Genomic DNA, 24,881 nt, shown 5'->3' with positions numbered 1-24,881 from the left:
ATACTGGAAACACATTTTTTAAAAGTAAGCATATAAACCAGTTGAGGAAGAAGGACTTGATTAGAATAAGATGTGTGTTTCTTTGTCCTCCTCCTAAGGGGTCTCAAGGGTTGGGGGGGATAGCCTCCTGTGTGCTCCTTCTGTTCCCTCCTCCTCCAAACTGGGGGTATGTGTTTGCTTTGCAAATGTTCAACATCTCTCAGGGGATCTGGGTCCTTGTTGGATTCCTCCATCTCCTATGGGGCAGGGGGATATGTTTTTGGGTTTTCCTTTTTCTCTCCGGAGGTCTGTGCATGTCACACTTCCAACTTTCTGGATTTTGGAGGTCTGCATTTGGTTTTCTTTCTCCCCTGACAGACAGGCAGTCTGCCTACCGCCTTCCTACCACCCACACCCAATAAGCACCCACAGAGCAAAAGACAGTAGCAGGGACTTCCAAGTATGCCTGTCCATATACTTCCAAGTATACGGACTGTCTCACCAGAGTGGTGCATGCTCTAGTTATCTCCCACTTGTACTACTGCAATGAGCTCTATGTGGGGCTATCTTTGAAGGTGACCCGGAAACTACAACTAATCCAGAATGCAGCAGCTAGACTGGTGACTGGGGGCAGCCGCCAAGACCACATAACACCGGTCTTGAAAGACCTACATTGACTCCCAGTACGTTTCTGAGCACAATTCAAAGTGTTGGTGTTGACCTTTAAAGCCCTAAACAGCCTCGGCCCAGTATACCTGAAGGAGCGTCTCCACCCCCATCATTCTCCCCGGACACTGAGGTCCAGCACCAAGGGCCTTCTGGCAGTTCCCTCACTGCGAGAAGCAAAGCTACAGGGAACCAGGCAGAAGGCCTTCTCAGTAGTGGCGCCCACCGTGTGGAACGCCCTCCCATCAGATGTCAAAGAGATAAACAACTACCTAACATTTAGAAGACATCTGAAGTTTTTAATGTGTGACATTTTAATGTATTTTTAATCTTTGTTGGAAGCCGCACAAAGTGGCTGTGGAGACCCAGTCAGATGGGCGTGGTACAAAGAATATATTATTATTATTATGCCTCCATTGGGCCAAGGCTGTATGCCTCAGGATGCCTCTGGATACCAGGTCCTGTGAATCACAAGAGGAGAGAGGGCTGCATGTCTCACTCTGTGTAAAAGTGAACCGCTGGCCACATTTCATCTGCAAAGGGCACCCAATGCAGATAATATATGAGCCTTGGAATGTGAAGATTTGATAGGAGAGGGCTATCACTCTCCTCCAGTATATCTGGAGTCAAGACAGGCTTCACCCACCTGTGTTGGCTCCGTTTTCAAGCAAGAAGGGTGGCACTGACCCAAAGGAATAGGTGCCCCAAAGGGAGGGAAGGAGGACCTGGTGTGTTTACTGACAGAGGGCTCACCTGGGACTGAGGCCGCTGCATTTCATTTCCCACCTCCCCATGAATTATTTAAGGATCACACCTTTCAGGGCACAAGACTTTGGCATTAGCCAAAAGTCACAAACTTGAAGGGCAGGATTCCAAGAGCTCTCGTCCTGTGGATCTCAGCTCAAGGGGAGCAGCTTGGGTGTGAGTTGTCTATGGAGAAAATGCAGACAGACCACAAGAGTGGACCAAACCAATCTTCATTAGTTTAGGGCTCAAATGTGACTCACGGTTGCTAAGTGTAAAAGAAAGTACTTCTTCACACACATCGTCTATAGTTAAATGATGGAACTTGCAGGAGGTTGTGGTGGCCGTCAACTTGGATGGCCTTAAAAGAGGATTGGACAAATTCATGGAGAATGTCAGTGCTATTGATGGCTGCAAGCCACAATGGCTATGTCTGCCTCCATAGTTGGAGACAGTAAATGCTTCTGAACGCCAGTTGCTGGAAACCTCTAGATGTTTCCCACAAGAATCTGGCTGGCCACTGCAGGAACAGCATGCTGGACTAGATGGGCCATTGGCCTGATCCAGCAGCCTTTTCTTAGGTTCTTAAGTGCCTTGATGACAGTGTTGGAAAGGATGTTCAAGGAGAAAGCTGGTGATTTAAAAACTGACAGGGAGCACAGTTTAGTTTCCATCCAGTGCATTAAAGGCGATTGTGGCAAACACCTGTAGCATATCTTTTTGGAAGAGTGACTTCCTTTCCCACCCACACATCCAATTTTGTATATATGCGGTGGCCATTTTAGGCACATCCAATTGACATGCAATCATTGGCACATGTGTCCATTTGGACCCAGAAGAAGACAGAAAGGGGGTGGGAGCAGGGTAGAATAGGACAGGGCTTGCTTATGCACAGTGCAAGATGGTAGCCACCTCATATTTCTGCATCAGGCATTATTGTCTCTCCTGTTGAAAGCTCTTGTCTTAGCTTATTTGCATTGCTTTACATAACACTGCATGAATTTATTTTCTGTATTTATTGGTGATGTAGGGGTGGGTTTTTTGGTATTCTCAATATGCTTCTTGAACTGTTGCATTTATTATTGCTTGTTTGACACATTGTGGGCCCCAAAGTGGCATACCAATAATGATGGTGGTGAAACCACCACGTGGTTTGGTGGAGACCTTGCTTTTCCCACATTTCCAGTTCATTGAGAGCCAGGACGCATTCAGACATGGGGCATATTGCGTTAGTTTTCCTGGTTATAATGCTAGCATTCTCTAATGTTCTTTTCACACTGCAGGACCTGTCACATTATGGGGTGGTGGCTTTTTGACCTAGGTAGTGGATGCATCTTCCGCTATCAACCAAAAGTTAGCATCAGCATCAGACACACCTGGAAGGAGAAGTTATCCAGAGACTGGGTGTCACTGCAGAGAAGGCCTTCTCACACACTAGAGTCCCACAAACTTCACTCGGCATTGTAATCTCAAGTAGGGCCTACCACACTGATTTATCTTAGTGTTAGCATGCATGTCAGGACATTATAGCCAGCATGGAACATTATTGGCTGTGTAGTATCACATGATACTACCACATGGCAAAGAAGATGCTAGGGTGATGTTCTGTGCACCAAGTGCTGCACCTTGTAGTTGCCAGTGACAGGAAATCACCGTTCCTATGTTCTTTGGGGTAACCATACTCTTTGGGGTAACCATAATGTTGATAAAGAACCTGGAACACTCTGGGAACTGTAGCAGAAGAAAAGAGGGGACCCTAAACACAGGGCAACAATTTTCAACTTGAAGATTGACTTCAAAGCCAACATGCATTGAAATGTTTGGCACTTTGGAAATATATATATATATATATACATGAAACACTGGGAAGATTGGGAAGCTCACTAGCATGTTATGTATGTATCAATTTGCAAGCTGACGTTTAGGATAGGAAAAGCTGCAGCCATTGATAGATTGGGGGGGGGGGGAGGAGAGCCCAAAGCTTGAAACAATTGCACGGCAGTAAAAGAAAGGGAAGGAGGAGAAGAAGAAGAAGAAGAAAATGCTACACCCTCCCTCTTGAGATCTCCTTTAAAGATCCCTGTCAAAACAGCCCTTCAAACCCATTTGATTGGGTTGGAGCTCATCATACTGTCACCAACTCACTTTTCATTAGGCTGTTGCTCTCTGTTAGCGTAGCCAAGCAGAAGAACTCAAAACACATGCACAAATTAAATCGACATCCAAACTCCACCAATATACAAAGCAATTTAAATGATATTCATTAGAGCGATGACAAGTCCTGATGAGGCTTTCAGGAGCTGAGTCCTTCAGCTTTTGCCGACTTGGTTTCGTGGTCACTGAGGCGGAACTACAGCGACTGTACCTCGAGTTTTAAAAAGAGAGAGAGAGAGAGAGAGGGAGAAAAGAAGAAAGACAGAGAATAGAGCAGCCTCTTGACACACCTACCTCATTCCCTTGTCCTCTTTTGCAAAGGTTTAAATCTTTTTTGGAAAGGCTTCTTCCTGCTTTCTCATTCTGGCAAGGAAATTAGGCACATTTATTTCTTCTTCCCTCCCTCGCACGAGAATCCTTTTTTTAAAAAACAAACCAACCTCCTTTTTTAACCCTCCCCCCAACAAATGTTCCAATTAAAAAAAAATCATTTTTGAGTAATTTCGTTTCATCAGCCTAGAAAGGTCACTAACTCACAACTATGACAGCTTTAACGGTGCCCCTTCCCCTATTTTAATATGGCACCAAAAGGAACTGGGTAGGATAGAACTGAAATAACGCTACTCGCAACCAATTCCGGCTCAAGTTTTATAGTGTTTCTTTTCTGTCTCTTTCTAATTTTCCTTTCTATTTATTTATTACCCACCCTTCATCCTAATGTTCCAGGGCAGATTGCAACATTAAAACACCAATATCAGAACACAAGATCAAAAACAGTTTAAAACAACTTACAATTGCAGAAATAAGGTGGGTCATAAAAAATACACACCTGAAGCATCAAAAGCCAGAGTAAAGAGGAGCATCTTCAGCATTCTCTGGAAGCTGTACAATGATGGTGACAAACTTACTCATGTGGGCATGGAGTTCCATAACTTAGGGGCCACCACAAAGCAGGCCCTCTCCCCCTGGGTCACCAACCCCATAGCTTTTGAGTGCAGAGGAAATACAAGGAGACCCCACTCTGCCAATCTCAGCAGTCAGAATGGTCCATGGGGAAGGAGGTGGTCTTTAAGGTATTTGGGGCCTGAATCCTTTAGGGTTTTGTACACTAATGTTGAATATTGAACTGGAGCTGGAAACTGAGAAATGAAGCAGATATCAACTTCTTGCTGGAGACCTGTGCTGGATCGTAGCTCGGTGGTTGATCATCTGCTTTGCATACAGAAGATCCCAGGTTCAATCCCCATTGGCATCTTCATGCAGGGCTTGCAGAGACCCCTGCCTGAAACCTTGGAGAACCACTGCCAGTCAGTGTAGACAATACTGAGCTGCATGGAGCAATGACCTGACCCAGCTTCCTCTGTTCCTATATAGTTTAGGTTTGTTCTTGAACATGGGTTATTTGAAGCAAGATGCTATCTGGGAATCAAAAGGTCAGGAGAAAATAATTACCCCAGAACACTAAGTTATCTAGGCCTCAAAGTACCTAGAGAAGTCACAAGTCACATAATAGGAATGCACACCCTTACGCTAACCCAGCCTTTCTCAAACTTGTCCTTCTGGAGGTTCCCTCACTGTGAGAAGCAAAGCTACAGGGAACCAGGCAAAGGGCCTTCTCAGTAGTGGCGCCCTCCCTCTGCAACGCCCTCCCACCAGATGTCAAAGAAATAAACAACTATCTGACTTTTAGAAGAAATCTGAAAGCAGCCTGTTTAGGGAATTTTTTAATGCTTGATGTTTTATCATGTTTTTAATATTCTATTGGGGGTCGCCCAGAGTGGCTAGGGAGACCCGGCCAGATGGGTGGGGTATTAATAATAATAATATTAATAATAATAATAATAATAATAATAATAATAATAATAATAATAATAGCTGTGTGAATCCCTGACAGAGATTCTCTAGATGCATTGCTGGAGGTTGGGCTACATTACTCTTGGACCACCGTCCAATTCTACGATTCTTTGTTTCTATGGCACCAGATTGGGGAAGGCTACCCTAGTATGACAAGCTGCTGAGAGGAGATTCAGCTCATCTTCCTGGTTTACTTACAAAAGAGTGACAGCCCAATTCTGTTCATGGCTACTGGAAAGTAAGCCTCACTGAGCTCTGTGGAGCTTACTTCTATTACTTATTAACTCGAAACAAGTCCCATTCAGCTGAGTGGGGCTTAGCCTCTGAGGAACATGCAGAAGATAGGACTGCTGGTGATCTATGTGATCCATTTGATTCTGTAACAGGAGTGACTAGTCTGTGGTCTCCCATATGTTGCCATACCTCTAGCTACCAACAACTCTAAGCATTGGCCATTCAGCCTGGGATTTGTGGGAGTCCACCAACAAATAGAGAGCCATCCCTGTCCTATAATGCAACACATGCAAAGAAGGAGGACAATTGTCCTTTCCGGCCTCATTTTCACTCTCCCCCTGTTCACTTACTTAGAATCCTGTGATTCAGGATGGGGAAGGAACTTTGTTCAGTTTGCCATTAAAGGTACCTGGTTCCTGGTTTGAACTTTCTGAAATAATACAAGAACCAAAATGTGGCCATCCTTTGAAATTTGCAATTCTCTGTATTTTGCAATGCAGTTCTCCAACCAGAAGGTGTGCACATACGAGCTTAAGAGTGTGCTTTTAAAATGCATGTATCAGTGAAAATGACACCCAGAAGTTCATTCCATTAGGAGAAATTGCTTGAGGAAGGAGTGCATTCTCAGCAAAATTGCATACAAAAATGTGTACAATAGAAGAAATTCTTGTCAGAGTTCTAACAAGTTATCATGAGGATTTGTTTTTTAATAGAATCATTTGCAAACTGATGTGGAAATGTGGAGAACTGAGGTCTGGGGGTTGGGCTGGGGGGCAGGAAGAGAAGCTGAAACTGAAGTTGCCAGATGTGCTCCCCCAACCTGTAATGCTGTTTTCCATCTCACATAGAAGGAGTGTAACCAGGAAATGCCTCACCCAAAACCAAACAAAACCAAACAAAATTTCAACACTCCCTACAGCGTCTCCAAGAGCCAATTATTCTTCTTCCTCCTCCTCCTCCTCCTCTTCTTCTTCTTCTAGGGAAAGAAAGGAAGATTCCTTGTTGAGGTTCCGTTCCCCCCCACCTGCTTTGGGAGGGTGGGACTGAGGAGGTAAGTTCCTTTGCGCCTGCTCCTGAGCAAGTAGCCCTGTTCCCTTTTAGCTGGGCTCCTCGCCTCTTGCTCCACGACGTGGAAAGGGGATCATTTGTCCTCCTCGAGGCAGCAGCTGAGGAAGCTTCGAGAGGGTAACACAGCAGCTCTCTGGGAGGAGGAAGGTGGGGGCAGGATAAAGGAGTCATCTTTACTACTCCTATGATCCCTAGCTAACAGGATCAGGGGTCAGGGATGATGGGAACTGTAGTCCCAAAACATCTGGAGGGCCGAGTTTGCCTATGCCTATTCTGGCCCAACTGCCTTCAACCGAACAGTGCGTAAACTATGAAAATACCAGCTCTTGGGTCAGGGTACTGAGAAGGGTTGTTGATCTGGTAAATTACTACTTCTAACAAGTAGACTGCACCAGCGCTGTAGTTTGAAAATCATGAGCACTTTGCCAGGGCCTTGTAAGCCTGTTCAATAAATCCAAAAATGGCCTTGGATCTCTCTTGTCAGAAAAAAATATAAATCAAATGCCAATGAAAAGACATATATTCATGTCCATTCTACAACATTTTTGGGATGGCTCTGAGTGGAGCTCATGGATCACCCAGTGGTCTGCAAACCACTGTTTGAAAACCTGTACATATAGCCTGAGCTGGTCCAGGATCTTGTTCTCACATTTGCCAACCAGATGCCTGTGGGGGATCCCACAAGCAGGAACCCTCTCCCCTCCTGGGGTTTCCAGCAACTGGTATTCAGAAACATTACTACCTCCGACCGTAGAGGCAGAGCATAGCCATCATGACTAGCAGCCTTATTCATGGAGAGTTAGCCTTATCCTCCATGAATTTGTCTACTCCTCTTTCAAAACAATCCAAGTTGGTGGCTATCAATGCCTCCTGTGGCAGTGAGTTCCATATTTTAACTCTGCACTGTGTGAAGAAAAACTTTTCTCTATCCATTTTCTCTGTGCTATTCATGATTTTATCTGTCAACTCTTACTCATCCTTTCTCTCACCCCAAATGCTGCAACTTTTCCTCGTAGCGGAGTCGTTCCATCCCCTTGATCATTTTGGTTGCTCTGCTCTACTTTTAACAAGTACAGTGGTACCTTGGGTTAAGAACTTAATTCGTTCTGGAGGTCCGTTCATAACCTGAAACTGTTCTTAACCTGAGGTACCACTTTAGCTAATGGGGCCTCCCGCTGCCGCCGTGCCACCAGAGCACGATTTCTGTTCTCATTCTGAAGCAAAGTTCTTAACCTGAGGTACTATTTCTGGGTTAGCAGAAACCCACTGTTGTGCTTTCCTGGACCTTAGTTTTACCTTTCAACGGGAACTGAACTAAATCTGTCCCCATCTCTGTGGCCAGTTCTACTGCTGAGCACACCTTCCCTTCTATACTGAATCAATGATCCATAATGTATTACTCGAGCAGTGCAGGAAGGAATGCCACATTCCTGCACCCACACTGCTCCATTAAGAGGAATTGCGTGGGTTAGGCAACCCATGGATTTTCATGCCAAGGCAGTGTTCTCTCTCTGCATTGATCATCGTTCTGACAAAGTACTATTTTGTATTTACATGAGCCTAGAAGCCAACTCCCAGGGCTAAGGGATCTTCACTGCGCCCCCCCCCCCAATATATATATATATTTGAGGGCACTCCTGCACACGAGCAAGGTTGGGAAACACACACACATACACACACACACAATTTTTGCTTGCAAAAATTTGTACCTGAGTCTAAACTGCGTACAAAAATGTGTTTCTGAGGAGAAATTCACACTGAAACGCTGGTGAATTGTCATAAAGGGTTTTTTTTTAATGATTATTGGAAATTGCTGCAGAAATGTGGAGAGCTGAATTTAAGACTGGAAAAATGAGAGAGGGAGAGCTCCTTCCATCCCTAGCCAGGACTACTGTGCAGAGAGTCACCCTGCACTCTCAACAGCCTTTAGTACATCGTTGGGATGGGAAATTCTCACCTGTAAACGTGCTCACCTGTAAACGTGTTGGTGGATCACCCCTGTATTCGGCCAAATGCCTTTTATGTCCACAACAGCTGAATGTGGACTGGTTAGCAATCCTTGCCACCAAGATCCAATAGAGGAGAAATGAGGAGCGGATGGCCTGCTTTCCTGTGGCCAAGATAAATTTGTGTGACTGGCTTCTATCATAAATGCAAGTGTGTTCCTTTTTGAGGAAAGAAAACATGTTTTGTCCAAGCTAGAGCAAATGGTGATTCCATTTGTTGCTAGAAACGTTTTCATCTTCCCACCCTTTTCGTTTAACTTTTATGATCTGTTCCTCTGTTACGTAATGCCGCAAATAATATTTGGACATCATTGGCTAAAATAAGTAACATAATACTTACTGCAGTGCTAACTTACACAGAGACAAAGGAATAAAAGCAAGAAATGAAAAGATATGTATTTTTCCAAGAAACTTAAAGAGCTCTTCAGAGGCACATTTTAAAAACGCAACATTTATTAAATTTACCTATTACCAGTCAACTCATTTCCCCCTGTACTGAATGGAATTACTTCATTAATTTTCTCCTGCAGATGAACTGTAACATTCGGAAGATATAGAATTTAAAAAGCTTCTTCCATTCATTACACATGCGTGCACGGACGTGTGCTGTATTATAGTGAAAGCTTGAAATTCGGCAAATGTCACCAATGTAAATATTGTATTGGCAATCCCAGACCAATATTATAAACCTCCAAATATCAGAGATATTCTAGTGAGTTCAATGAATATAGGCAGACATAATTTTCAGCATTAACTTGTTAGGTCTGAAAAGTGGGCATCCAAAATATCCATCCGGATTTGTAATATGCATCAGGATTTGACCATGATATTCACCTACATTTTGAACACTTACTGGAACAAGAATATGAAATATCTTACAAAAATCATGCAAACCATTCCCTACACTGCTTTTCCAATTTACAAACAGGTTTGTTTCTATTTCTTTTTTGTGGGAAATCAATTACCTAAGTGTTTACCAACAAAAATATTAAAAGCAATTGATTAGCCCAATATTGTGAATATTGCAGATTTAAACAATGCAAAGCTGTCTTTCTTCCGTTAGAAAATTACAATGTAGTTTGCACGACGGAGGCAATGGTATAATTAGACCAGCCAAGCTACAATTTCTGATGCCAAAAGAAAATATAATGAAGTTGCTGGAGAGATTTGGGCTCCAATAGTAGTTGCTTTAAAAACAAAAACAAAAAACAACAACAACCCTATATGCAATATTTCAATTAATTATACAATCCTTTCTGTTGAAAATTTAAAAACACATTCTCATATTACGCACACACACACACACACACACACGCTAAATGTTGACTTCATTGAGATTCTTTCTCAGATCTGGCATATTGATTTCTTGTTGTGAAGTGAGCTGTTCAAGCTCCATTTAAGATTTTCATCTTGCATGTAGCCCTGAGCACATCAGAGCACCATAAATTAGTTAAATTGCACATTTATCACAAATGTTATTTTAAGATACTGCGTAAATGTGATGGCTGGAAGATATACAGTATACAGTAACAAGCCACAACTTGGGTGGGGTTAGACCAGGGTCACCTTTATCCACTTTTGATTTAAAGCTTGTCCCCCTCCCCCGCACCTCGCTCATCCCAATATCAATGTACCACTTTCTTCCCGAGTGTGTGCTATTTTCATTATGCTGTCTCTTGAGCTCCTGTGTTTGCAAAGCCCAGATGAAAATCCAATCTGTGAAGGAAAACAAGACACTGAAGGAAAGCCTCTCAACCCATGCTTCCATCTTTATGCTCTCACACGACCACTCTATGGTCTTTTTCATTAATGACCATCACTGAGAGCATCTTTGAGACCCCATAACTATAGCACCACTTCCTGTTTGTCTGAATTTACCCAGCGTTTGCATAGAGTTGACCATTTTTGTGTTTCGACTGGGAAATTAAGCCCATGCATGAAAAGCATAAAATGTTTTGCACTGGATCCAACTGTTGGTTCATCTGCCTCCTCAATTGCCATTCGGATTAATAGAAGCTTTCAAAAGTTTTCAGCCTTGATTTTGTCCATTCTTTTTAATTGGGGATATCAGGGAGTGAATGCCTAAATTCCACTAAGCTCTACTCCTAAGCTGTGGCTGGAGACACCCTAGCAACATCTAAAATGTGTGTGTCCAGTGGGTGCAAAGATATATGGCAATTCATCACTGCAAAAAGGAGAAGCATCTATCAGTGGGTTCAGCCACTCATCAAATTATACATAACATGATATCCCACTAGCGTGGCCGCTGGAATCAAAGATTCCACTTACGGAAGACTTACAATCTGATCTATAAGTTAAGGAGCATAGACTGAAGTGAAATGATTGTGGCAGAAACAGAAGCTTTGTGAGCTCATGCATTGCTCCTATATCGTGAACTGGCCCAGGAGCTGCAAAATGGGCAGGGCAGATGTCTCAAGCCACAAAAGCAGGCTTAACTGGAGCTGTTGTGCAGAGAAGTTGACGAACTGGGCTGGAGATATTGTGCTGGGCAGTGCTGTTTTTCTAGAAAACTCACCATGACTCACCCTGAACGTCTCCCTTGTACTCATATAATGTCTATTGCGCCCACCTGAGAGGTGCCGGAACTGAGTTGCGGCAAGTTGCGGCTGAAAAAAAGCCCTGGTGTTAGGTATGATGGACTTAGTGGCAAGCTGAATAGCTTTCACCCACCAACATCAGCCAACCCATAAGGCATCTGAAGGTTTGGTAGCTTTGTAATGGGGTTGTAAGTGACTGGGTGAACTTGCCACATCTGTCCAGCAAAGGATTCAATGTAGCTGTGCCAGGGATGGCCAACCTGTATCCCGGGGGAGAGAGGACCATATTCTCTAAAGCATGGGTAGGCAAAGTAAGGCCCGGGGGCCGGATCTAGCCCAATTGCCTTCTAAATCTGGCCCATGGATGGTCCAGGAATCAGCATGCTTTTATATGAGTAAAATGTGTCTTTTTATTTAAAATGCATCTCTGTGTTATTTGTAGGGCATAGGAATATGTTCATTTCCCCCCCCAAAATATAGTCTGCCCCTCCACAAGGTCTGAGGGACAGTGGACCGGCCCCCTGCTGAAAAAGTTTGCTGACCCCTGCTCTAAAGAATGTCCTTCTGGGGTCCACATGCCTACGGTGACTAGGGCCAAGGGCAAAATGTGATGTGACTCATAACCTCACACAATAGGCTACATTTGAGGCACAGATTACAGGTTTTCTAAATATTCTGACACAGCTGCCAGAACCTGGCATGGCAGCCCATTTCCCTTCCTCAGTTTGTTGGTTTTGCATCCCCTAAGTCCTGTCTGGGTCAAGTCCAAGATTCAGGGTTCCCTTGTAACATGTAAAGAAGATGCAACGTTGCAGTGTACCAGTTTGCTTTGTCTGCCTGCCTTGCTAGCCCAACATCCCGTCTTTGCATATGGAAGCCGCAGTTCATGTATGCTAATGAAGATTAAAATGGCAGCTCGTGTGGTTTTGTTAGACTGATACGTGAGTGCCAGTAAAAGTTTTCCATTAGCATATAAATGTCTCCGTTTGTTTGTCTATGCGCTCATTCATTCTCCTATCTTTCCTTGCTATCAATTTTGTGCAAAAGTGGAAACATCCTGAAAATCATAAAAGTTGCCGTAATAAGTCTCGGGATTTTTCTCCATGTCAATTGAAAGGAGATGGAAGGAGCTCTCTAATCCGTGGAGGAACCTGCCAGGGCTCCTTGCTTCTCAGAACACTAATAATGCATTTAAGAGGCATTGCGTATCAGGATCTGATTTGGTTTGAATACACAGCTCTGCAAACGATCTATTTGCTTCCTCACAAAATGTTGCTTATAAACCCTCTTCTTTACAGTCAATCTTCCTGGAGGTTTAAAGGGGAGATATAACCTCCATTTCATTCTGTCCCCCCCCCTTTTTCAAGGCAGCCTTTGAATATTTGCTCCCTTGCTCTTTAAATGCGAAAGTTCACAAAAACTCCCGTGATTTATGTATAGATTTCCGTCTGCCAACACCTGGCAGATGAAGGAGCCTCCTTAAGCTTCAGTCATAAACAGCAAGTATACAATTTAATTTTAATGTGCTCGTTAGTCGTAGCACATATCAGATATAATTGTGAACGCAACACAAAATTATAGCAAAAAAGACAATTTTAATGCGGCTGTAGAAAAAAGAAAAGAAAAGAAAGAAGGTTATATGAAGAGTCATATAATGGTGCCACATTGTCAACAACGGAAGAGGGGGCACAGAGGGTGCGATTCTGGGTCTGTGCTGTTTACATGCCAATATTGTACACATAGATTCTCATATGGTGTCAGCTGTCAGTTACTTCTGCAAATTAACTGCCAAAAATGGAGACGAACAGAATCACTTAGTGTGCTGGTAACCACGGGTTACCTTTCATATGCCTAAAGATAAAACTGCAGTATGAAATCTTGGGAGAATAATTAGGGAGAACAAAACAGAAAGTTACCAACTGAAAAGAAGAGAGAGAGGGAGAGAGAGAGAGAGAGAGAGAGAGAGAGAGAGAGAGAGAGAGGTGGGAAGGCATTCTACGATAGGAAATAACACAACCAAGAGTGCATATAAATAAGTGGAAGAGGGTATATCACAGAATGCCTCGTAACTTTTAAGCAAAGTATTACAGTACAAACATTTTAAAGGCTTTTTTTTATCAATGTTTATGAAATACAGTACAAGGTTTTTTCCCCCCTTCAATTCTCCCACCCCCAAATAGATTTAACCCTTTGAGCACTGAGCTGATTTTGAATTTTTTCGCTTTTGAATTTTTATTATTATTATTCATTTTACTAATAAATACCTTTAAAATTCATGTTGTGCAAAATTAGGTGTAATGCACGCCAGTCCGTGGCTTCGTTTATCAGAATGCTTCTTCTTTCTTTCTTTTAAAAAAGGTAGCAAACAACGAATAAATATGTATAATTTAAACATGAACCTCTATCAATATAGATGTACTGTATAGCAAAAGGAAAACAACCATACTTTGCTTCAAGAATAATGTTTTTCTCTTTTTTGAACACTTTATAAATGCTATCGAGTGTATCTTTTCATATAATTTACATTATTCAGATGTTAAAAGAAAACCTTTTGACCTAGAAAAGAAATATACAATATTATTTTATATATTTATATATATATTTATATATTTATAGGTACCACTTATACTCGGAGCATATTAGGTACAAAAAAATTCACCCTTGATAAAAATGTTGAAGAAGAAGAAATGGCATTGTCCACAATCACATTTTCCATATGAGGATTCTGAAATCTGTACAATATATATATATACATCGACGTTTCAATGTGAAAATAATATAGCCTGAAAGTTCACGATGGGTGCCACCCCTGCAGTTGTGGGGGGTGCGATAGATAATTCCAACAAAAGGCATATCCAGAAGGAGCATCCTATGGTCCCCATTTGGCACAGTAGCCTACAACCAGATTCACAAGACACGTCCCAGAGAAAGAAAAGTAGCTCTCTTTGTGGATAACAGCAGGTGGTGTGGCAGGGCTCCACTGCTGCTCTGACTTCTGCCCAACTGAGTCTCAGCACCACACTGGGACAGAGAAGAGGAGGGCCTTGGTGGTGGTGGTCAGATCATCAGTGCAGTGTAAACGTGGCAGAGCGAATCCAGGGCTCTTGCAGCCTGTTTGCACCACACTGAACTTGCCACCCATTTGCCCCTTCTCCACTCCATCCCGATATGCTTTAGCAACTCAGTTGGGTGGAGGTGAGGTGAGCAGCATAGCAGTGCCACTCCATCAGTTGCTGCCTGTGGAAAGTTCAAGCAAACATCACACAAAGCCAAGCTGGGAGGACTGCTGGTCCACACCAGCCATAAGAACTAAGGGAAGAAAGGCCAGTCTGGGCGAAGACAGGCTGAACAATCTGGACTATGGATACTGGAAGTGCTGAAACAAGGTATCAGATCCCTGAAACAGAAGTGATTTTGGACATCACGGGAAATGCCACCACCTAGCTGCTCAAGCAACTTGCGCATAAAGCTGGTAGCAATTCCATGCAACAGCCAAAGGGAAACTCACACAGGAGAAGCTGGTCTGCATTCTCAGGGTGAATCCTCTCCTTCAAACATTAACCAGCCAGATGCCCAACCAACTAATGGACTGTGGCTCGTCTTGTTCAAGCCCATTCTTAGAGTTGCTTGAATGTCTCCTCAGCTGTAAGGGGGTTGTTGTTGTTGTTGTAAAAAAGGAAAACATATACATACTTCATTAATATAATAATAATTATCATTATTTTTAAAAAACCAAATTAATGCAAAAGTGCTTCAAAGTACTCAGAGGGCTAAAAATTTACAGGGTGGGAACGACCAGCACACTTGAATCACCATGGAAAAAGTGCACTAGAATTAGTTAATAAATGCTTAATTAAACTGTCTTGTTAATGCATGCAGCTCAAGGCATCGGAGGGATGCACAGCAACTAAACCCCAATTTACACAAAGTTCCAAACACTTACCACTGCGTTTTAACCTTCATATTTTACCAGTAACAACAGCTGATTATGCACCTCTATTAAACACTGTACAGTTATACAACGAAAGAGAGAAGTCGTTCAGGCCAAGAGTGACACCCCAGAGTTAAAGTAAAAATTATGTGCCAAGAACAGAAACTAAAAGGGGAGCTTTAAGGCGGGTTTTTTTGTTTGTTTGTTTTGGACAGTTTTCCTCAAAGCCAAGTACAATTGTCGTTGTAGTTTGGGTGTGTGTCAAAAGCAAATGCTACTGCTTTTCCAATTCACACACATAGAGAAGATGGTCCTCTGGAGACTTCCCGTGTGTTTTACTGAGATGGAGCTTAACGGCATGCTTGCTTGCAAAAGTCCTGTTGCAAAGTTTACACTGGTAGGAGGTCCCTATTTCTTCCTCCGGCGAAGGTGCCAACAGTTTCTCGGAGGGCGGCTTTGTTTGTGCTATCTGATTGTTAATCTGTTCACTGGACAGTTTGGACAAGTCTCGTAGCCTAAAACCTAGATGTGATTCAAGGTGACTGATGTACGTCGAAGGAGTTCTGATTTGGGAAGCACAGTCATTGCAAAAGAACACCGGGTGCCCAGTGTCCAAATTTTTAAGGAACTTTGTCCCCCCTGTCCTTCGGAGCTGGTATTTCACATTGGCCAGCCAGTGGCTAATAGTGGTCATTGAGAGCCCCGTAAACCTGGAAATGTGCATCCTCTCCTGAGGGCTCAAGTCCGACATGATGTATTTCCCCTCCGATGTCTGCCGCAAGCTGGCTGCAAACTGTGCCTGAAGAATGAGCAAATGCTGAGGGTTCCAGTTGGACTGGCGCCCCTTCCTCTTCTGAGCCGGGGTCGCCTCTTCCGGTTCCTCTATTGTAGTCCCGTCAATGTCAGATTTCTCAGAGATGCTGGAAGGCGTGGAGGATTTTGATGTGTGACTTTCTGTCAGGTTCTTCAGCATATCAGAGATATCTGACAAGGCATTCTCGCGTAGCGGCGAGTTTGACATGAATGACACAACTGCAGATGTCTTTGCCGTTGTCACTGTAGATGAAGAGGATGCTGAAGACACCGATGTGGATGACAAAAGCGCTGAACCCAAAGAGCAGCTTTTGTCACTCTTCCCTTTCGTCAAATCTATGGGCTGGTCATTGTTGATGTGATAAAAATAACGGTCTAAGTGGTCTGGCTTCTTGGACTGCAGAGGTGGGGTGGCCACAGCTGCCTTTTCCGCTAGGCTGTTGCTCATTTTAAAAAGCATGCTCATTGGGTCAAGGGCAGGCAAGGAAGGCTTAGCTGCCTTTCCAAGATGAATATTCATGACAGACTGCAATGCACTTAATGGGTTTACAAATGGCTGCTCTGGAGGGTGGTCGGTGATAATAGCTGTGCTGCTGCTCAAGGAACTTGTGATGGTCTTGACAAGCTCCTTACCATTTTCCACTGGTTCACCTGTTGGGCTGTCCTTGCAGCTCTCCCTCTGCGAAACAGGGCTATTCTGTTGGCTTTTGAACCCAATGTCATTGGAAGTGTCCATCTTGAGGGACTCGCTGACTTCACTGCTACATGGAGAAGGTGTTGCTCTCTTCATCGGAGATAGCTTCCCTGCTTCGGGCTCCTTCATTTTTTCTTCAACTTTGGCCACTTTCTCGGTTACTTTCTTGACCAGCTCTTCCATGGCATGGAAGTTGGTTTTTGGCACAGGGGACGTCTGACTGCTGGGCGGGGACACCAAAGGTTGGCTTTTCGTTGGTGATACTATTTCAGCATTTCCAAACATCGGCTTCAAAGGAGTACTTTTCCCTGACGAACCTAGGGACAACTTCATCATGTTGGGCAGCTGGTAGGCAGCATGAATACTGGGATAGCCACCCCAACTGGGTGTGCCATTCTGGGCCTTGTTAATAGCTGACGTGACCGTGTTTTCTAAAGATTTCAAGATATCCAGTCCCCCTTTGGGACTCTCTTCCAAGTCATTTTCAGTCAAATAATGATATTTTGAGGAGATATCATATTTTTCCTCATCCTCACTTGATTTTTCCTTGTCTTTCATCTTCTCATCAGCAATGATTCTGTCCTTATCAACTTCTTTCTTTACCTCCACGTTTAATTTTGGGGAGATGCTAGAGGGTGTATTGGAAGGAGACGTGAAGGTGGTGGCTGCCAGGGGCACGGACTGTACTTTCTCATCAAGCAAAGCCGTGATCGTTGGCGTGACAGGGGCCTCTATGATAGGCTTCCCTTTCTTCATGGCAGAATTGGTGACCTTAATGAAATGTCCTGTCACCATCATGTGGGCAGTGAGCTCCTGCAAAGTATCATGGGAACTCCCACATTCCATGCACTTAAGAATTTGAGATTTCCTTGCTTCAAAATGCCAAGCATAGCTGGCACCGTTCTGGTGTCCATAGCGATTATTCGGTGTGATGTAAGGATTGGAATTCTTTTGAAGTGCATCACTGGCATCAGAGATTGTTGCTTTTGGTGTCCCACCAGTGGAGTCTGGAGAACTTGGAAGTTCTAGCTCCAATGATGTTTTCTTTCTTGGGGCTGGGATTATTTTTGCTGCTACAGGGGTTACGGGTTCCTTCAGAGGCACTTTTTGGTAATGTTTTGTTTTGATCATGTGCACACTCAAGTCTTGAAGCGACTCAAATGAATGGCCACAGTACATACACTTTAAGACTTTCTGAGCATCTTCTTTCCCTTCCATTTCGAGCAAAGAGCGCTTACGAGGTTTGGACCACCTTTTGGGGTTATTGTTATCTGTTTCGTGGTTGTCATCCCGGTAATGTCCTGTTTCATTCATGTGCACCGTTAATTCCACTAATGTGTCATAGGCAGCGCTGCAGTCTTTACAGCGGAATTTACTGGCCCCAGTAAATATGGAGCCATAAAGTTTGCTGCTTTGTCTATACAACTGGACTGTGCTAAAAAGGCTAGGCTCAGGAAGGATCCTGTTCTGCGAGACCTGCTGCAGTGTCTTTGCCATGGCTGTCTGATGCCAGTCAAAGCTGCCGCTCCCACAGCTGCTGCTGCTACTGCTGCTGCTGCTGCTACTCCCATTGTTCTTCTCAGAGGTTGGCTGGTGGAGATTCAAGTTCAGGTTGGACCAGTAGGAGTTGGAGAGGAAGTTATTGTAGACAGCTTTCATCTGCTCCAAGCTGTCCGAGACAACAGACTCCTCCAGCTGGATGGAGACCTCTTTGCTCTCTTCCTCATTCTTGATGGAGCTGCTTTCAAAGTCGGCCATGCGATCACTGGTTTCGCTGATGTGCGACTCACTGTCCATCTCATGGCTGGAAAACTCGGCAGCTGGAGAGTTCTGGTAGCTCTGGCAGTTCTTAGTGAAGTCCTTCTCCGGACAGGCGTATTTGGCAGAAGGTTCTCCATCGACCACGTTGTCGTCGGGTTCTAGGTCATCTTCTGCCATTGCTGCTGCCTTCAGTTCATCCGAAACGTAAGCTAGCAGGGTAAAAAAGAGGAAGGAAAAGCAGAGAGAGAAAATTGGCGTTAGCAATTGCTGGTCTCATGTTATATATCAGCAGCTGGCATATTTCACTCAAAGAACCACATTTATTTATTAAAATTAAACAGTTAAAATTTAGTGTTTCTTCCAAGCAAGAGGAAAGGGGGGGGGAGAGAAATCTGCTCTTCGAACATAATTTGCCACCTTATTCTTCTCAAGGGGCAACAGCTTGAAATTAAAACTAAATTTGAAATTAATGAAGCACATTCTGGAGGTGGCATTCATTTCTAAAGTAATAAATTACTTGTATCAACCTCAGAGACAGCAGTTCCTGTCTGTCAATTAATATGTCTTATGCTTCTCCTACCCCTAATGTATTTCTTAACAGACAGATTCACAATTTAAATTAAGCCAGATTTTTTTTTTTACTCATTACATTTTTGAGAACCAATCTTTAATAAAACATAAAAACATCAATAAAGGAAAAAATCTCACAAACAACAACAACAAAAGTGCCTCAATTACAAGAAAATTAAAAGCTCATATTTGCATGTTGGGGCTGCTTAGAAAGGCAGGGATTACATTGAGAGTGAGGGCTTAACCGCAGAAGGCATTTTGAGCCCAGAAGCAGCGACACGTTCAAACCTTTTTACATCTTCATTTTGCTCTGGGTTTTGGAGTTCTGAATTTCCTGATACTTTTTCCGGAACGTAAACCATGAACCATTAGAGCCCTCCATGCTCCCAGTTTCTTAATTTCTAAATTTTGTACAAATTGGCACACCTCCTTATTTTTGTGATTGCATTTTTATTATTGTAAGCTGTTTTTATCCCCCCCCCAAATAAATAAATAATGTTGATTTGTTAGCAAAACAAAAAGTGCAAAGAAAATTTATGGTTCACATTTTTGATTCTTTGTTTTCTTTCTTTTTAGGTTATGTTTGTTGCTTTTTTGGTTTAAACCGTTTTTCATATTGTGTTTCAATGCCTTGGGACCTTAGGGTGAAGGACAAGTAATAAATTATTATTATGATTGTTAATTATAGTAAGTATTAGGTACTTACTAGGTAAGTAATAGGAAGTACAAGAGTAGTCAACAATCAGTATTAAGGGCTTCCTGGAAGACTTGAGGTCCTGAGTTTCTTTTTTTTTTCTTAAATAGGAATTAATTTTGGATAGGGAAAAGCTAGGAGGGGACATCAGGTGAATCAATGTGGAAATATTACCCTAACAGAGATCCAACATCTCTATTACTTGTGCTACAAATGTCCAATTACTATTGCAAAGACTTCTTGACATGAAGCAAGAACAAGGAGAATGACAGCAGAAGCGAGATTGGGAAAATTTGTATGCTGCCCTTATTCTTCCAGAATAAATATATACAAGATCTTCCAGTGGACATTACAAATGTCAAAGTGTTTGCTCTTTAGACTACTTTGTCAATATTTACTCGCCATAAGCTACAGGGGTACCCAACAGAGATCCTGCACTGCACTGTGTTTTCTTTCAAGGATAAGAAATGGTGGTCTGAGGTTGCACTAAGGTTTTCGGTGACTCAGGTGGCTGTTTAAAATCATTAAATTTCCTTCTCTCATTCTACGAGAACTTGGGGTCATCTAAAGAAGCTGAATGCTGGGAGATTCAGGACAGGCAAAAGAAAGTACCGTATTTTTTGCTCTATAAGACTCACTTTTTCCCTCCTAAAAAGTAAGGGGAAATGTGTGTCCGTCTTATGGAGCGAATGCAGGCTGCGCAGCTACCCCAGAAACCAGAACAGCAAGAGGGATTGCCGCTTTCACTGCGCAGCGATCCCTCTTGCTGTTCTGGCTTCTGAGATTCAGAATTTCCCCCCCTTGTTTTCCTCCTCCAAAAACTAGGTGTGTCTTGTGGTCTGGTGCGTCTTATAGAGCAAAAAATACGGCATTTTCTCACACAGCGCAGAGTTGAAACTATGGAACTTGCCCAGTGGTGGCCACCAATTTGGATGGCTTTAAAAGAGGATTAGAAAAATTCATGGAGGAGATGGTTATCAATGGCCACTAGCCATGACTGCAATGTTCTACCTCTGCTGTTGGAAGCAGAATGTCTCTGAATCCCAGTTGCAGGAAAAGGGCTGCTGTGCTTGGGCTTTCTTTCGTGGGCATCTGGTTGGACACTGTGAGGACAGGAAGCAGTGCTAAATGAGCCACTGGCCTGATCCAGGAGGCTCTTCTTATGTCCTTATGTCCTGAAATCTCACCAGCATGGGTGTGATGGCTGGGACTGTTGGGAGTTGGAGTCCTACACCTTGGAAGGGCACCAGGTTGGGCAAGGCTGCCATAAGAGATCCCCAGTGGAACAGACCAACTGTCCAACTAGTTCAGCATCTTGTTCCAAAGTGATCAAAGAGGTACTTCTAGAAATCCCTAGAGAAGCGTTTGAAGGTAACACCTCTCCACTGTTGTTGCCTATCCAAAACAGTTGCTAATCAGCCTCTTGATAGATCTGTTCCTCATTAATTTAGCCTGCTAGGACTGCCTCCCTGCCCTGCTGTTCTTCACAACCAGACAACACAACCAGGGAAAAGATATGCATTCAGATATCTTCAACTATTTTCAGACTCAAATCATAGCAAATGAGATGTGCTACTCTACATACGTGCAGGTAGTAGAATCAATGGATTCTGTAATTAGGAATCTACATGGAATCCCCATGTTGGAATTTGCAAGAGTATCAGAAGTGTATTGAATACTGAGTGTGTATGTATGTGTGTGCTTGCTTGCTTGCTTGCTTGGGTGGGTGGGCGGGTTGCAGGGAGACTTACCCCAAAGACTGATGGATTGATAGCAATGCTTATTACTCTGTTCACCAGAAACATCGGGAACATTAATTTTGAATGGGTTGATTTGATTCATGCTTTACAACTGCTGCTAACTCCTGGTTCTTTTATCTAAAGTCTTTCTGAAGCCAGCAGAAATGTGAGTAAGTCACATTAACTGCTTCACTGCCCTGAACCCCACCACTCTAAGAATCCTTCATAGCCTTCTTCAGAAATGGTATACAAACACCTAGTCCCACACTTGATGTTGCTGTCCCCATCTCCCCCTGCTTATCCCATCACCCCCTCAGTCTTCCACACGTTGAGCAGAAGTTCTGTATTCAGCTAAACATGTGTGGTCTCCTCCTTGGGAACTTCTACCCAACACATGGAGGTCGGTGTGTGTGTGTGTGGAGTTGGCAGGGAGTGGCATGCAACATATCCCTCCTTCTCGTTGTCTCAAAAGTCTCTTCACCAAGCACTCCTTTGTCCCCTTACAATATGGCTTCCATCCTTCACACTCCCTAAATCTGCCAATATTATATTGACTGGTATCATTGTTGTTGTTATTGTTAATTACCCACCCTTCACTCTATGGTCTCAGGGTGGGCAACAATAATAACAACAACAACAACATACTACCCTTCTATACAAGCCCACCTCTCCAAGTGAGCTTCTTGATATTTATGGCAGGATTCAGGCACAAAAACAGTTTATTTTCATGTCCAGATCTGAGTCAGTTCTCAAACCATGGTTTGTTGGGGGCTAAAAAGTCAGTCTGAAGCCACCTTGCAAATCACAGTTTGCACTAATTGTGATTTGAAAGATCATTGACAAACCACACTACTATGATTGGGGCAGCACCCTCAGACTCAATTCATATTTTTCCATCAGGCTGCTTCGGCAGGAAAGATGAGAAGAAGGCCTTGTTCCAACAGGTCTGCCAAAAGACCAGCTCCATCAAGTAACTCCTACTCTAAATTGTTTCTATGCCAGTTGGTCATTATAAAAGCTACTATTTAAAAACTGGTACTTGAGTTTGCTTCCCCCCCCCCTTCCCTCCTTGTCTCCTTTCCCTTGTGTGTCATTTTTACATATATTGTAAGCTTGCCTGCTTGTTTTACCTGATTGTACATAAACCACTGGGAGCCATTTTGGCTGAAGAGCAGGGTACAAACACTTTAAGTAATAATGGCAGCAAAAACACCGCCACAACTGCCATTAGACTCATCCAGCAAAGCCACCTGTCAGAATTGAAGGGAGCTGTAGTCCAACAACATCTGGAGGGCTCCAGGCTGAGTGAGGGCCAGTATTCATTTCCAAGAGTCTGCATCATGGAGAGTTGGGTGAACTTGAGAAGCTCTTTTCACAAATCCATATGCAAATCCATATTTGGATATGTGTTTAAATGCATATTTTATCACAAAATATTTTAATGTGTATTATATCTCAATGTATGCATTTCTAAATATATTTTAGCCTAAGATACCCTACAGTTTTACATATTCCAGTACATTTTCAGTCGATAGTGGCACTGCAAAATTCAGAGAAGTGTTAGAGCTTTAGATTGTAATCTGCATACTAGTCCAGGAACTGAAAATTCTCCTCCATCCTCCTCTCCAGGTCAAGTTGCTTCTCCTTTTCAAACATTGCAAAAATAAGGCCCTTCCTCTTCCCTGTCCTCTTGGCAATACATGAATAGAATAGAATAGAATAGAATAGAATAGAATAGAATAGAATAGAATAGAACAGAACAGAACAGAACAGAACAGAACAGAATAGAATAGAATAGAATAGAATAGAATAGAATAGAATAGAATAGAATAGGTTCACGCTCTGTATCTCCTATCTTCTTCTCTCTTCCACTGCCCCATCTTAATTCTCACCTCTCTCCAGACCTTTCACTCTGATGACAAAAATCACTCCTCTCATAGCCCAGGGCATGCCCATCATTAAAATTGCCTTCCTGCCTGCTCCCAGAACTGCCACAAAGTTCTCACCCTTCCCTTTGGTGCCCTCTGTGGCCTTGTTCCCTGCCACCTTTAGACCTAGAACTCATATTACCTCTTCTTCCAGCTGCACAACAGTCAACCATCTAAAGGTCTCTCTTTTCCTTTCTAATGGAAGCTACAACAGAATTGTGAGGCTGCACCAACTCTTCCTTTCAAACTTCTCCTCAAAGCTCACTTTTGGCACAAACCCTGAACCCCAATGCCCTCACTGCATCTATGCTCCATCCCCTGAAAAGGAGATGACTACCTGAAGCACAGAGATCACACAGGTTATGGCATAAGTAGTTGGGATGTGAAAAATGTGCCTCCACACCCTCTCAAAGGTGGGAGCAGCATTGTATACATTTGAGTTCTTCGGTTTCGGATCTTCAGTTGTCGCTTGGACTAAAAAAAACATCATCCCTAGCCAGCTCAGCCAATTGTCAAGGATGCTGGAAATTGTAATCCAACAATCTCTGGGATCCCAAGGCTGAAAATAACTGGTCTACAATGACTAGCAGTGGCTCCCCAGGATTTTACATGAACCCTACCTGGAGAGGTAGGGAACTGAATCTGGGAACTTTTGCAAGCAGACCCTCTGAGCTGCAGCCATGCCTTGGGTGTCTTTAACAAGCCAGATCCCATGATTCCTGATTGGTACTGCAAGTCAAATGTGTTAATGCTATGCGTTCAAATAAGACAATTACACAGATGAGGATACAATGGGAGCGATAACAGAAAACGTGTTTTCTTCTATTACAGCAGTTACCAAACACAGAACTCTGCAAATTTATGTTATGCATCTAATTTCCCTTCCAATCCCTTCCATCTTTGTTTTGATGTATTCAAGAGAAGGAGTCCAAATTCTTATGCCTGAAGCCACCCAGGTTGAGAAAGTTTAGAGCCTGTTCTTGCTGTCTCTCACACATATCACTCGGTAACACATCACTTGATAGCTAATCACTGGAAAACTTGGAGCTGAATGTGTAAGCCGCCTCAAATGAAAAGTGTGTGGTATGAAGTGACACAAGTTGATTCAACTGTTCATTTTAGGGTGCTTGATTTGTAACTGCAAATAATCGGTTGTAGTTTCTGACCTCTTTGAAAACACAATTTTATTTGAATTTTAGATTTGACAGGGCACGGGGGTTGTTTGTGATGAGGAATGTACACCTATCGTCTTATTTTATTTTTGCATAATCTAGGTCACATCCAAACCGTTCATTTAAAGCACTATTATACAACTGTTAACAGTCATGGGGTATCCTGGGAACTGTAGTTTAAGGGGGCTCACACCCCAAGCTACAATTCTTGGCAGCCTTAACAAACAGCAGTTCCTAGGATTCTCCATAACTGTTCAGCCTGGCTCCAGGCACCACTGGGGGTGGGTTGCCCACTGGGGGTGGCATCTCCCTTGCC

The 24,881-nt window shown here is 43.2% G+C and overlaps 1 protein-coding gene across 1 annotated transcript in view; it reads right to left on the bottom strand.

Moving 5' to 3' along the window:
- Positions 1-12,838: 12,838 nt before the first annotated feature.
- Positions 12,839-24,881, bottom strand: part of TSHZ3 (teashirt zinc finger homeobox 3) — a 112,380-nt gene continuing 100,337 nt past the window's right edge. Inside the window, exon 2 of the mRNA XM_083513387.1 lies at positions 12,839-18,671. Coding sequence (XP_083369513.1) covers positions 15,469-18,671 — 3,203 coding nt within the window. The 3' untranslated portion in view covers positions 12,839-15,468. The remainder of the gene's footprint in view (positions 18,672-24,881) is intronic.

Source organism: Podarcis liolepis, assembly GCF_965112155.1.
Source record: "Podarcis liolepis genome assembly, chromosome: 7".
In the NCBI taxonomy this organism is placed as follows: Eukaryota; Metazoa; Chordata; class Lepidosauria; order Squamata; family Lacertidae; genus Podarcis; species Podarcis liolepis.
The sequence above is the reverse complement of the archived record's forward strand: the minus strand, read 5'-3'. Positions and strand labels throughout refer to the sequence as shown.